General features: G+C 40.9%; 1 protein-coding gene across 1 annotated transcript in view; it reads right to left on the bottom strand.

Annotated features, from left to right (window-relative positions):
* LOC127578767 (docking protein 5-like) overlaps positions 1–14,442 on the bottom strand; it is a 334,593-nt gene extending 320,151 nt beyond the window's left edge. Inside the window, 1 exon segment of the mRNA XM_052031204.1 lies at positions 14,254–14,442. Coding sequence (XP_051887164.1) covers positions 14,254–14,319 — 66 coding nt within the window. The 5' untranslated portion in view covers positions 14,320–14,442.
* Positions 14,443–14,971: the final 529 nt, after the last annotated feature.

A 14,971-nucleotide genomic window follows, 5' to 3' on the forward strand; every position in this document is an offset into this window, starting at 1 on the left:
GTTCCATGACACTATTGCTTCTTTCCCTTCCTTCCATATACACTATGCCTGAGTAAATACTGATGCAAAAAAACAGTTTAAGATCTCCCCCATCTCCTGAGGCTCCACACATCGACGACCACTCTGATCTTCTAGGGGACCAATTTTGTCCCTTACTATCCTTTTACTCTTAATATACTTGTAGAAACCCTTCGGGTTTACCTTCACATTATCTGCCAAAGCAACCTCATGTCTTCTTTTTGCCTTCCTGATTTCCTTTTTTAGTATTTTCTTACTTTTTCTATACTCTTCAAGTACCTCATTTGTTCCGAGTTGCTTTTTCCTGCTATACACCTCTCTCTTTTTCTTAACCAGATCGCCAATATCCCTTGAAAACCAAGGTTCCTTATGCTTGTTAACTTTGCCTTTAATCCTGGCAGGAACATGCAAACTCTGCACTCTCAAAATTTCCCCTTTGAAGGCCTTCCACTTACTGAACACATCCTTGCCAGAAAACATCTTATCCCAATCTAATCTTCCCAGATCCTTTCTCATTTCCACAAAATTAGCCTTTCTCCAATTTAGAACCTCAACTCGAGGACCAGACCTATCCTTATAAATAATTAACTTGAAACTAATGACATTATGGTCACTGGACTCAAAATGTTCACCTACACATACTTCTGCCACCTGACCTGTCTGGTTCCCTAATAGGAGATCAAGTATTGCATTCTCTCTCATTGGTACCTCTATATATTGATTTAGAAAACTTTCCTGGACTCATTTGACAAATTCCAAGCCATCCAGCCCTTTCATGGTGTGGGAGTCCCAGTCAATATGTGGAAAGTTAAAATCCCCTACTATTACAACCTTCTGTTTCTTACATCGGTCTGTTATCTCTCTACAGATTTGTTCCTCCAATTCTCTCTGACTATTGGGCGGTCTATAATACAACCCTACTAGTGTGGCCACACCTTTCCTGTTCCTCAGCTCCGGCCATATGTCCTCTGTAGACGAGCCCTCCGGGCTGTCCTGCCTACGCACAGCTGTGATATTTTCTCTGACTAGTAATGCCACTCCTCCCCCTTTCATCCCTCCTCCTCTATCACGTCTGAAACAATGGAACCCCGGAACATTAAGCTGCCAGTCCTGCTCCTTCTGCAACCAAGTATCATTAATAGCAATAATGTCATAATCCCACGTGTCAATCCACACCCTAAACTCATCTGCCTTACCTACAATACTCCTTGCATTGAAATCGATGCACCTGAGAACATTTCTATCATGTACAAACCTTTGATTTCTGTCTGTACCTGCAGTCCTTGGATGACCTTTTTCCTCCTCCACCTCATTATCTGCTCTAACACTCTGGTTCCCCTCCCCCTGCAAATCTAGTTTCAACCCCCCGGAGCAGCACTAGTAAACCTACCTGCAAGGTATGTTAGACACCTCCAGTTCAGGTGCAAACTGTCCCGTTGGAACAGGTCCCACCTTCCCTGGAACAAAGCCCAATTGTCCAGAAACATGAAGCCCTCCCTCCTGCACCATCTCCTTAGCCACGTATTTAGCTGCATTATCCTCCTGTTTCTAGCCTCACTAGCACGTGGCAGGCACGGGTAGCAATCCTGAGATTGCAACTTTGGAGGTCCTGTCCTTCAACTTTGCACCTAATTCTCTAAATTCTCTTTGCAGGACCTCCTCCTCCTTCCTATCCATGTCATTGGTCCCTACATGGACCACAACATCTGGCTGCTCACCCTCCTCCTGAGAATATCAAGAACTTGATCCAAGATATCGCAGACCCTGGCACCAAGGAGGCAACAGACCATCCGGGATTCTCGATCTCTCCCACAGAACCTCCTATCTGTTCCCCTAACTATCAAATCCCCTATCACTACTGCTCTCCTCTTTTCCCTCCTTCCTTTCTGAGCTGAGAGTCTCGTCTCGGTGCCAGAGATGTGACCACTACAACTTGTCCCTGGTAGGTCGTCCCCACCAGCAGTATCCAAAACGGTATATTGTTGATGGGAACGGCCACATGGATGCTCTGCCCTTCCCTTTCCTGACAGTCACCCAGCCACCTGCCTCATGACTTTTAAGGGTGACTATCTCCCTGAAACTCCCGTCTATTTCTGCCTCTACCTCATGAATGCTCTGAAGTTCATCCAGCTCCTGCTCCAGTTCCCTAACTCAGTTTGTCAGGAGCTGCAGCTGGATGCACCTTTTACAGGTGTAGTCATCAGGGACAAATGTGCTGTCCCTGACTTCCCACATACTGCATACAGAGCACACGACTGCCCAAACTGCTGCCTTCATTACCTACTCCTAAGTTAATTAAATTAGTTAAAGGAACTTACCCGGCCTTACCTCTCTCCGGGAGCAAGCTCTTCCCCAGCCTCTGCTCGCGAAAGCTTCTCGAGCCAAAGCCTCAAAGCTCCATTCCTAACCTGAGCCACTCACACACTGGCTGCTCCTCACTGGCCGGTCCTCTTCAGTTACCCCTCCTTATATTTGTCCCTGCCACTTATCTCAAGTACTCACTCCCTCTATTCAACCAATCAACACTCTGTTTTAAATACTCAGCCCCTACCGGTTAGAGACCCGCTGCTCTAACCGCTCCTGGGCCGATCCTGTAAGGCAAAAGCCCGTGGAAAATGGACATTGTTTTTGTTCTAATTGTGTTCTTTCTTGCAAAAATTGTGTATAATTTATGTTTTTCTTGTGAATGCTGTTTATCTGATGCTATGTGCCTGTGATGTTGCTGCAAGCAAGTTTTTTATTGCACCTGTGCATACGTGTAAATTGGTAAATTTTGGTAAATTGGTTTATTATTGTCACAAGTACCAAGGTACAGTGAAAAAATTGTTTTGCATACTGTCCATACAGATCAATTCATTTCAACAGTGTATTGAGGTAGTACAAGATAAAACAATAACAGAGTGCAGAATAAAATGTTACAGTATAGAGAAAGTGCAGTGCAGGTAGACAGTAAGGTTCAAGGTCACTATGAGGAAGATTGTGAGGTGGATCATGAGGTCAAATGTCCATCTTATCGTACTAGGGATCCATTCAATAGTCTTATAACAGCATGTGCATGTGACAATAAACTCAACATATTACTCCAGCCTCACAGGCAACCTCGACCCACTGCAATTTGCCTACTGCCGAAATAGGTCCACAGCGGACACCATCTCCCTTGCCCCACACTCATCGCTGGAGTATCTGGACAGTAAAGGCACCTACATTAGACTACAGTTTATTGACTACAGCCCCACCTTCAATTTTATAATTCCAAGCAAACTCATCTCCAAACTCCTAGACCTGGGGCTCAACACCTCCCTTTTCAACTGGATCCTTGACTTCCTGATCAATAGACCACAATCAGTAAGGATAGGCAGCAACACCTCCAGCACGATTATCCTCAACACTGGTGACCCACAAGGCTGCATCCTCAGCTCCTTGCTTTACTCCCTATGCACTCACGACTGCATGACCAGATTCAGCTTTAACTTCATCTACAAAATTGCAGATGACACCACCGTAGTGGCCCAAATCTCAAATAAGATGAGTCAGAGTACAGGAAGGAGATAGAAAACCTAGTGACATGGTGTCATGACAACAACCTTTCCCTCAATGTCAGCAAAACAAAAGAAGCCCTTTAGAAACAAGCCCTTTAGAAACAGGCCCTTTTGACCCAACTGGTCCATGGAGACCAAAATGCCTCATCCAAGCTTGTCCCATTTGCCAACCTTTGGCCCATAATCTTCTAAAGCTTTCCAATCCATGTACCTGTCCAACTGCCTTTTAAAAGTTGTTATTGAACCTCCCTCAACCATTTCCTCCGGCACCTGATTTCACATAGATACCACCCTCTGTGTAAAAAAGTTGCCCTTCAAGTTCTTCTTAAATCTTTCCCCTCTCAGCTTAAACCTATGCCCTCTATTTCTGATACCTCAACTCTGGGAAAAAGACTGAGTCCATTCACCCTATCAATGTCCCTCATGATTTTATACACCTCTATAAGATCACCTTGCAGTCTCCTATGCTCTAAGGCATAAAATCCAAGCCTGTTCAACCTCTTCCTGTAACTCAGTCCCTCGTCCTGGCAGCATCCTTGTAAATCTTTTCTGCACTCTTTCCAGTTTACTAACATCTTTCCTATAGCAGGGCAACTAAAACTGAACACAATACTCCAAGTGCGGCCTCACCAGTGTCCTGTACATCAGCACCATGACCTCCCAACTTTTATACTCAATGCCCTGACTTATGAAGACCAGCATGCCAAAAGCTTTCTTCATCACCCTGTCTACCTGTGACTCCACTTTCAGCGAACCATATACTTGAACTCCAAGGTCCCTCTGTTCTACAACACTCCCCAGGGCCTTGTCATTCACTGTGAAAGTCCTACCTGGATTTGACTTTCTAAAATGCAACACCTCACACTTATCTGAATTAAACTTCATTTGCCATTCCTTGGCCCACTTTCTCGACTGATCAAGATCCCTCTGTAAATTTTGACAACCTTCTTCATTGTCCACGATACCACATATTTTAGTGTCATCTGCAAACTTACTAACTATGCCTTGTACATTCTTATCCAAATCGTTGATATAGATGACAAACTATAGTGGGCCCAGCACCAACCCCTAAGGAACACCACTAGTCACGGGCCTCCAGTCCGAGAAACGACCTTCCACCATCACCCTCTGCTTTCAACCATCAAGCCAATTGTGTATCCAATTAGCCAGCTCCCCTGGATTCCATGTGATCTAACCTTCCAGAGAAGCTTACCATGTGGAACTTTATCAAAGGCCTGACTGAAGTCGATATAAACTATCTCTACTGCCCTGCCTTCATCAGCTTTCTTGGTCACCTCATCAAAAAACTCAATCAAGTTTGTAAGACATGATCTCCCATGCACAAACTGTTCTGACTACCCCTAATCCACCCGACTTTCCAGATGTACATACCATATATCTTATCCCTCAGGATCCGCTCCAGTAACATACCTACCATAGATATTAAACTTAAGAAGATAAGATAGGATAAGATAAGATAAGATAAGATAAGATAAGATGAGATGAGGTATCTTTATTAGTCACATGTGCATCGAAACACACAGAAAATGCATCTTTTGCGTAGAGTGTTCTGGGGGCAGCCCACAAGTGTCGCCACGCTTCCGGCGCCAACATAGCATGCCCACAACTTCCTAAACCATATGTCTTTGGAATGTGGGAGGAAACCGGAGCAGTTGGAGGAAACTCATGCAGACACGAGGAGAATGTCCAAAGTCCTTACAGACAGTAGCCGGAATTGAACCCGGGTCGCTGAGAACACACAGCCTTGTTTAAGTGCCAGACAGGAAGGATATATGTTTCCCAAGAATGATCTGGATAAGGTAGTGAGTGGTGGCAAAAAGGGTTGCAGACAAAGTTCTGAGTCAATGGCTTGATGAGGAAGTGTGTGACCTTCTCTGGGACGGAGTCAGAATGGGTCTTCAGTCAGCTGAAGGGACTGGGGAAGCTGGAATTGTACTGAGAGCAGAGGCTAAGGGAGAATCAATGGGGGTGGTCAAAATTTGAAGACGTTTAATCAGGGTAAGTAAAAGTAAACAGTTGCCACTAACAGAGGATACAGCTCTAAGGTATGGAGGGTTGAATAAGACTTGTTCTTCTGCAATGAGTTCTAATGGCCAAGAATGTACTTCCTAAAATGGTGGTGGGAGCAGATTCAATCATAACTTCGAAAAGGAGCAGGGCAGCACATTGATGCAGCTGGTTGAGCCCCACAGCTCTAGTGACTTACTGGCCTTTGGTTCCCAGGTTTTTCTTTACCGCCCTTCTTAAATAAAGGCACAACGTTTGCTACCCTCCAGTCTACCGGCACTTCACCCATAGCTAGCGATGATGCAAATATCTCAGCCAGAGCTCCTGCAATTTCTTCTCTAACCTCCCACAGTGTTCTTGGATAAACTTGGTCAGGCCCTGGAGATTTGTCTACCTTCATACCTTTTAAGATATCCAATGCCTCCTCTACTGTAATGCGGACTATCCCAAAGACCTCTCCATTTACTTTTCCTAGTTCCGAAGTCTTCATGTCATTCTCCACAGTAAATACAGAGGAGAAGTATTCATTAAGGACCTTGCCCCTCTCCTGCGTCTCCACACAAAGGTGTCCCCTTTGGTCTTTGAGGGGCCCTATTCTCTCTCTAACGGTGCTGAGGTCGAGAAGGTTGTGAGCTCCAAGTTCCGAGGAGTGAACATCACCAATAGCCTGTCCTGGTCCAACCACATAAATGCCACAACCAAAAAAGCACACCAGTGCCTCTACTTTCTCAGGAGGCTAAAGAAATTTGTCATTTCCCTGTCGATCCTCACCAATCTTTATAGATGCACCATAGAAAGCATCCTATCTGGATGTATCACGGCTTGGTATTGAAACTGTTCTGCCCGAGATTGCAAGAAACTAGAGAGAGTTGTGGACACAACTCAGCACATCACAGAAACCAGCCTCTCCTCCATGGACTCTGTCTACCCTTCTCGCTCTCTCAGTAAAGCAACCTACATAATTAAAGACCCCTCCCATGCCGGACATTCCCTTTTCTTCCCCCCTCCCATTGGGTAGAAAATAAAAAAGCCTGAAAGCACGTACCACCAGGCTCAAGGACAGCTTCTATCCCATTGTCATAAGAGTATTGAATGGCTCCCTCATATAAGATAGACTCGTGACCTCACAATCTACCTCATCGTGGCCTTGCACCTTATTGTCTGCCTGCACTGCACTTTCTCTGCAACTGTAACTCTTTATTCTGCATTCTGTTGTTATTTTCCCTTGTACTACCTCAATGCACTGATGTGGTGAAATGATCTGTATGGATGGCATGTAAAACAAAATTTTTTCACTGTATCTTGGTACATCTGACAACAAAATCAATTTACTTTGACTTTGAGTTTGGCATATGGTGAAAGATTGGGTACTGCCCAGACAAAGACAAGTGTGTCACTGACACACTCAGTTAAGCCTATCTCAAGGACATAAGGAATGTCAAGGATATTGAGCTTGAGACGGTCAACATGGCAATATATTTTGCAGGAGAATAGCTGAACAAGGAAACACATGAACATCCTTGAGATTTCAAGCCTACAAGGCCAATCCACATTCTGTCACAACTTAACCATAACTGGATTAGTTTGGTTCAGCTGCCATGATGGAAAATATTGGTTGGTAGCAGTCAAATGCAAGTGTGCAAACGTGCTGAGACTGCAGGAGAAGTCAGCATGTACTGCTCCGAGCTTCCCACTGCCAGTTCCTTAGGTCTGGGCTCATCACTTCCATCAATTTGTTAGAGCAGAAGATTGCCAGCTTTTTGAAAGCTGGTTTCCAGTTCATGTAAACTCCTTTCCATTGGAGCCTTGAGTATGAAACTGTTTGAGCTACCACCAAAGCTGTAGGTGGCACTAATATGCGGCTCTGCTGGAAATTGCCCACAGCTCCCTTTATTATCCAAAGTAGACTAGAGTGCTGGTAATTCCTGCAAGAGTACATTGGTTAAATGTGAGTTCCTTCACGTACTAATTACACTGCCGAAACTCCTCAGTATATGTTCCAGTGCATTATACAACTGTCAATATAAGGTCAACAAATTAATTCTCAAGGCTGTGTCCTGGAAGTCATCAATGTCTACTGTCTTCAGTGAAGCTCTGGCAGAGCCTTGCCCTCCAGTGAGCTCCCTTCCTGTTTTTCTGCTCAGTGCTGCTGATCATCTCACTACACGCAGACAATTCTAGATCAATTCTAACCCGTGTGGACTCCCAATGCTTAAGCTGGTACTTGGAAGGAATGGAACTCCTGACACAGTATCCTCAGCGAATTGATCATGTGGGAGAGAAATAAATAAAAGGCATTAATTTTGCATCACCTTTAATTAGTAATTTGTATCAAATTTTCCACATTGGTCTGTGGTGTAGTTTAAGAGCTGCTTCCCAATGTGGACAGCATTATTTTTGCAGGAGTTGGCCAAATGGTTGTATGTTCTTCAGTGGAGGATGAAGGGACTGGTGGAAAACATGGCTAGAAGTGTTAAACATTAGGGCTGTTTATAAATTTTCAGACTGGAATTGTTGCACAATGGGATGATTCTCAGTGTCTTTGGTATGAAGGAAACAACTTAGCCCTTCCACTTCTCCTCCCTCCAGACCTTCTCTAGTTATTCCTGTTCCAGAACTATCAGCAATGCTCTGTTGTAAATCATACAGCGGACCACGGCGAGTCATGACATTCTTTCTTCCACAGCACCTCTTCCATTCCCCCTGCTTGAGCAGTTCTATTGATTGCTTAGTAAGTATCTCATCTGTGCTCTGGCACCACGTGCATGTGCCATTTGGTATGGTAGGATTGTGCAGCGTAGGTCACTGGTGGCTATCCCTCATTGCCCAGCAGTCACACTCTTGCAAGGGATGACTGATCAGGCTTGTGGGAGAGAAATACAACTTTCCTGTTTTGCAGCAGGTGATAGATGCTTAAAAAAAAGCTCTGTTGTGGTCTGCCATGAGAGTTCCTCAGATTTGTTGACAGTAAATGTTGTTTTAGGATAGCTACTTTGTTTGGCTCATTAAAATGTGTTAATTTTTAAAATTCATGATTTAACTGCAAAGCATTTCCTTCAAATCATACCAAGACCCTCCACATATTGCAAAAGGCTCCTTTGTTTTCTTTGATTACTTTTATTAACTTGATTGACACATACTTGAAAACACTTACAGCTATGCAGTCTTATGGAGCGCACTGCATTCTCTGGAGACTGATGTTTTAGTTATCAGTGTTTGACAGTATTTCAAGGAACAAACCAAGGGCAAAAGTTTTATTTGCACCTGTTCTGGAGATCTGGATTACTTATTTATGTATTTATGATGAGAGTCAAATATGAATCACTAATTTAAAATAGTCAAAATCTTTCCACCTGTTTATTTATAAAATAAACTGACAAAATAGTTTTGAGGTTTTGATGGCTTGACCCTATTTTTCACTAGACTGCTCAAAATGAATTTTAGCTTGGAACGCAGGAGTGGGAGTGGGTCCATTTAACACCAAAAGCTTGTTCTGACATTCAATTAGATCACAGCGAATCTGTACCTTACTTCCATTTGTGCTCCTTTGAACCATGTCCCTTGATACATAACCTAACAAAAATCTATCAATACAAGTATTTAAGATATCAATTGATCCAGCAGCCACAGCCTTTCAGAGGACAGTGCTCCAGGCACTTTTTTTTTGTGTAAATGAATGCTTCCAAAATTCAGCTTTGAACAGGCCAATTCTAATTTTATGGCTCCCGATCTTGGTATCCCACTGAAATGTGAATTTTGTTCTACCTTTAGGGCCAATATAGTTTTCTTTGGGTAATGCATAAAAAACTGAACATGGTTATCAGTTCAGATTACCAAATACACTATTAGATTCACAACTAACATACAGCTTCTTTCTCTCTGCAATTGAAACTCCTTGTGTTAAAAGAAAAAAAATATTTGCCTTTTTGGTCACTTTCTCCAATTACAAATGAGCAATTACTGACCCGTGTGCCTGAATCTCAAGATCCTTTGGTCTTGGCAGACAGTCTTCTGAAACTTGAAAAAATATACTAGTTGGTGCTGTAGATCCCAGCATTGCCTTGCATTGAAATCCATTGACTATTGTTTTGGCCATTTGCTTAAATCTCTCTGTGTCACTGTGTACGTTCTTGCTCCCAACTACATGATGTGTTTTCTAATTGGTCTCTTTCGCCTGCACCTTTATCTCAGAGTTCTGTGTTAAAATTTGTTCTGATTCTTGAAAGTGTAATCCATTCTGGCAGTTCAGTGAAATACCAACAGAATGCCTCATTGTCAAAGTTGTCGGTCTTCAATTAAGAAACAAGTGAAGCCAACTCTACCTGTTCAAGAAGATGTAAGCAATCTCATCACACTATTCAAAGGTGATTTTCAAGTCAATATTCCTCTTGCTATGACCACCACCAAAAAAAAAATAATTTATGTTTGTACATGGGAACAAGACTAGGTTCTTTTTGGTCACTGGGATAGCTCTTGATCCTCCCATCAATTCCATCCATTTGCATTGGTTTTGTAACTAAAAATGAAACTTTGACAAATGTAAGTCTGTAAGTCTCCACTTTTGAATTTTTTAATTAATGAACCTCAACTTTTTTTGCAGAGAGCAAGACTCTCAGATTTATCCGATCTTTGTGCAAATGATTGTTTCCTGATATCGCCTCTGTATTGGTTACAACGCTTACATATATTGCATTAGCCACTGTACATAAAAGTAATTGATTGTCAACCAACTTGAGGTATCCCTGGAGAGGTGTAATGTGGATATTAATCAGAAGCTACAGCCATACTGAATGAGTAACCTGCACTTTAAGCAATATCAGCATTTTTTTGTGTCCATGGGAAACATTCATAGTACTTCTAATTCTACTGCACAGGATTAATAGCCCATAAATATTTGTTTAAATAGTCTCTCTCCATCATTAACAGACTCCAAGGGCTCAAATACTTTCTTCATTTGGGTATTAGGAAGAAACAACAAGAGACCCCGATTCTCTATGAAGCCACCCAGGAAGCTTGATAGAAAACTTCTTCCTAGTTGGTTGTCATAGCATTCTCATCAAGTTAAACAGAGGATTTGGAATCATGAATAAAAACAGTAATAGCGTGCAGTTAAGTTATTGGACTAATAATGCAGGAGTCTGGGCTAATAATCCAGGGACATGATAGCTGTGGAATTTATAAAATCATTGAGCCATACAGCACAGAAATGGGTTCTTGGGCCCAGTACGTCCATGCCAACTGTTTTGCACATCTACACTAATCCTATTTTCCCACATTAAATCCGTATCCAGTGAGTTCCAGATATCTATCACTCTCTGAGTAAAAAACTTGTCCTCAAATCCCCTTTAAAACTACTTCATCTCACCTTAAACCTATACCCTCTTGTTATTGATATCCCTATGATGGGGAAAAGATTCTATTTACCTGATCTGTGCCCTTTTTATTTTATATACCTCTATCACATCTCCCCTCAGTCTCCTTTGCTCCAGGGGAATCAAACCCAGCCTATCCAATCTCTTCCTATAACTAAAGTGCTCCAATCCAGGCGACATCCTTGTGTATCTCCTCTGCACTGTCTCCAGCACAATCACTTCCTTCCTATAGTGTGGCTTCCAGAACTGCACACAATATTCCAAGTGGAGTCCAGCTGGTGTTTTGTAAAGTTGCAACCTAAAATCCCAACTGTTATATTCTATTCCCCGACCTGTAAAGGCAAGCTTGCCATTGGCCTTCTTCACCACCTATCTACCTGTGTTGCTACTTTCAGGGAACAATGTACTTGAACCCTAAAGTCCTACTGTTCATCAACATTCTGTAGTTCCCTACCATTTATTGTATATGACCAACTCTATCAATACTTCCCAAAATGCATCACCTTGCATTTGTCAGGACTAAATTCCATCTGCCAAGATTGCTCCCAACTTTCCATCTGATCTATATCTTGCTGTTACATTGCACAATGTCCCCTGCTATCCATAACATCATCAACTTTTGTGTAATCCACAAATTTATTGAACGTACCTCCTAAGTTAACACCCAAGTCATTACTATATATCACAAGCAAAAAGTGTCAGCTCCAGTCCCTTTGGTACACCACCAGTCACATGCTTCCAATCAGAAAAGTATCCTTCCAGCACTAACCTGTGCCTCCTATCAACAAACTAACTTTGGATCTAATTAGCCGGTTCACCTTGGATCTCATGTGTCTTAACCTTCTGGACCAACCCACCATGCAGGATCTTGCCAAATGCCTGACTAAAGTCAATGTAGTCAACATCTATCACCCAACGTCAGTTAATAACTAAGGAAAAATATTAATAATGATAATCACAAAAGAAAACATCTGGTTCAGCGATATCCTTCAGGGCAAAAATCTAATATCTGCTCCCAACGTGTCCTCTATGTGATGCAAGAACAACCAAATTCCCTCTGAAATGGACCAGCAAGCCACTCAGTTCAAGGACATTTCAGGACAAGCAATAAATTCAGCCTTGCCAGCAAAGCTAAGATTCCCGGAAAAGGAATAGTAAAATAACAATAATTGGTCAACAAGGAAACCTACTAACTAATAAATGTTCAGTGAAACAAAATCACAATCTTTGCACCATCACTTGAGATTTTAGAGGAATCACCATCACTAACCCACAAAGAAATTGAGTCCCTCATATTCTTCCCATCAGTTCATCAGGAATTTGAATACACACCATCTATGATAGTAGTAGGAATGACTTCCCTTCATTAAATCTCAAGGACACCCATCTTTTAATATAACCGTAAGGCAAAAGCAGAAAGTTATATTCCCCAGTAGCCAGGGGAACTGAAGGTAAGCTTTTGTTGAAACTTCAAAAATAGTGCCACAGGTGTGCAAATTACTGACACTGTTCACCTGTCATGCAGATTTTTTTGTCAAAAAGACAGTAAAACATTTTTAAAATTAGTTTGACCCATGCACTAACATAATCAGATTAGTTGAGTTAGAACATCTGAAATAGAAGAAAAACCTTTAATGTTTAGGTTGCAATCATTTTACTTTCAAATAAACAAAATATTTTGCCATTCAGGACTGATAATGCTTTGGTCTTAATTATGTGAGATATTAGTTTAGATGTTTTACTTTTAAAAATGCAAATGAAATAGAGAGCTAACATCCTGAATGATCTTAATAAGATATTAATTCCTGACCACAAGATTGGGCTCTCTGTACACTTAACAGTCAATAAGGATGTAAATCTAACTTAATATAGCATGGTGGTAACCAAATAAGCAGACAGACTAGCATCAAATCACACTAAACCAATGGGACAGCCTGTGTTTGTGCATTTCTTTCATTTCATTTATCATGATCTCAAGGACAAATGTACTGCCACGTGTGCACAATACTTAGCTCTCGATTTCAGCATCTTACTTGCACATTTCACATTCATTTGTACACTATATCTTTCTCGTGTACCTTCCATCTACTGACTCTCCCACTTTCATACATTATGCATTAAAAGAGCTCCATGTTCTTTGCAAAGTCCTTGGCACATGTTCTTTTACTCATTGAATACATCCAACATAAGCATGTAAATTGCAGTAAACATGTTATTTTGTATCACTGACTTGATGCAAATGATTTAGAATAATTCTGATTTCATACTTGTCATATAAAACAATAATTGCCAAACAAATTTTTTATGGAAAGGCAACTCCCATTTAACTTGTTATGTACTTCAACTCCACTTTAGACCTTTAATCAATATCAGTCTTTCAGTCATCATCTGCTTTTGTTACTGATGACATTTAGTCTGCAGTTTGCTTAACATACATGGTATTTTTTTACCTCCTGAAGCTTTAATCTTATTTATTATGGTAATAACTGATTAGTATTACAACAGCAATTCACACAAGAGAAATTTATAGCATAGGAAATAGTTCCAGGCAGCAATATTTAAATAATCATCTATCTTTTGTTGATTAAAATAAGAAACTATCCCGAATGTTTTCTGTCATCTTAATATTTGGTCATAATCAAGCATCAATGAGCAACATTGCTTTAAACAATGCACATTGTAGTGAGATTATAAGCCAAATGTTTGAAAATCAAGGAACTAATAATCCTCATTGCACTATTTCACAATTATGTTCTCATGAAGCATATTTATTTTAAAGAGTAACTTTCATTCATTGAGCCCTGTTTCACACACATTGAAAATAAAATGTGCTTAAAGCAAATACAACTGATTGTAAATGAATGATGCATTCATTCCTGTTTCCTTTGAAACAGTGCTTTTGCTGGATTAATCTGTTCTCGTTACTTCTTTCTAAGTTTGTTTTCTATTTGGAATATCATTCTATTGTTTAATTAATAACATTTTATGTCAATTATGCTTTGATTTAATTGGTGACAACAACTTTTCCAGAAGCTGAAGACAAATCTTCAGGAATGTTTAGCTAGTTAAATACTTATCCTTGCAGACAGCGTTGCTGTTAAATGAAACAAAAAGCCAGACAAGTACAGTGCTTATGATCTCATGAACTCTGGATACAATCCTTGTTGCTAATTTACAGTAACAGCTAGTATCTGAGCTATACTTATTATTAATGACATATATTCCATTTGTTGTGAATATTGACACAAGGAAAATGGGTTAGCTTGAAGAACAAAGCATGAGAGAGAAACACTCACCCCTAAACGTCTGCTACGAATCTTCACATATCCCTGCTTGACAATGTCATTAAAATTTGAAGCCATTACTTTTCTGCTCAGCTCAGTAACTGAATAATATTTCAGCACTGTACTCCAGCTCTAAATGCAGTTCTCCCGCTCTCAGTTTATCCACAGCTCAGCATCTGCTTAAACCTCCCGGCCCAAGGGTTAGCAACAAGGCTTATTCCACCTACAAAGTGAGGGAGAGACAGTGAGGCAGTATGTCAGAGTGAGAATGCATCAGCTGATACTCTATCATTGCTGCTTCATGGAATGTACCACCATTCTCACTCACTGAAGGGCTGGTGCCAAAGGGTTCATGTCTATTAGAATGAAGTTATTGGCTCAAGCGCAATGTTCTTATGCCAAAGACTTGGTCTTCTGTCAAAAGACCTAAACAAATGCTATTAATCTATTATTAGCTACTTAAAAAAAACCTTCACAGTATTTTTCACTTGTATGCAAAGCTCAGATATGGAATTAAAATAACCCTTCAGAAAAATGTAGGAAAAGCTATTTTCTACAAAAGACTATTTGCAAAAAATTGCTTTGTATATTGTGATTCAAATTCCTTTTAACAATGTGAATTACAGATGAGATTCATCATACTTGCTGCAAGGCTGCCAAATAAAGTATTGCTGTAGTTTAAACCAATCTATTAATCATTGCTTCTGTCAAAAATATAGAATTACTTCAT

This window comes from Pristis pectinata, chromosome 16 (assembly GCF_009764475.1).
Source record: "Pristis pectinata isolate sPriPec2 chromosome 16, sPriPec2.1.pri, whole genome shotgun sequence".
NCBI classification, from domain to species: domain Eukaryota; kingdom Metazoa; phylum Chordata; class Chondrichthyes; order Rhinopristiformes; family Pristidae; genus Pristis; species Pristis pectinata.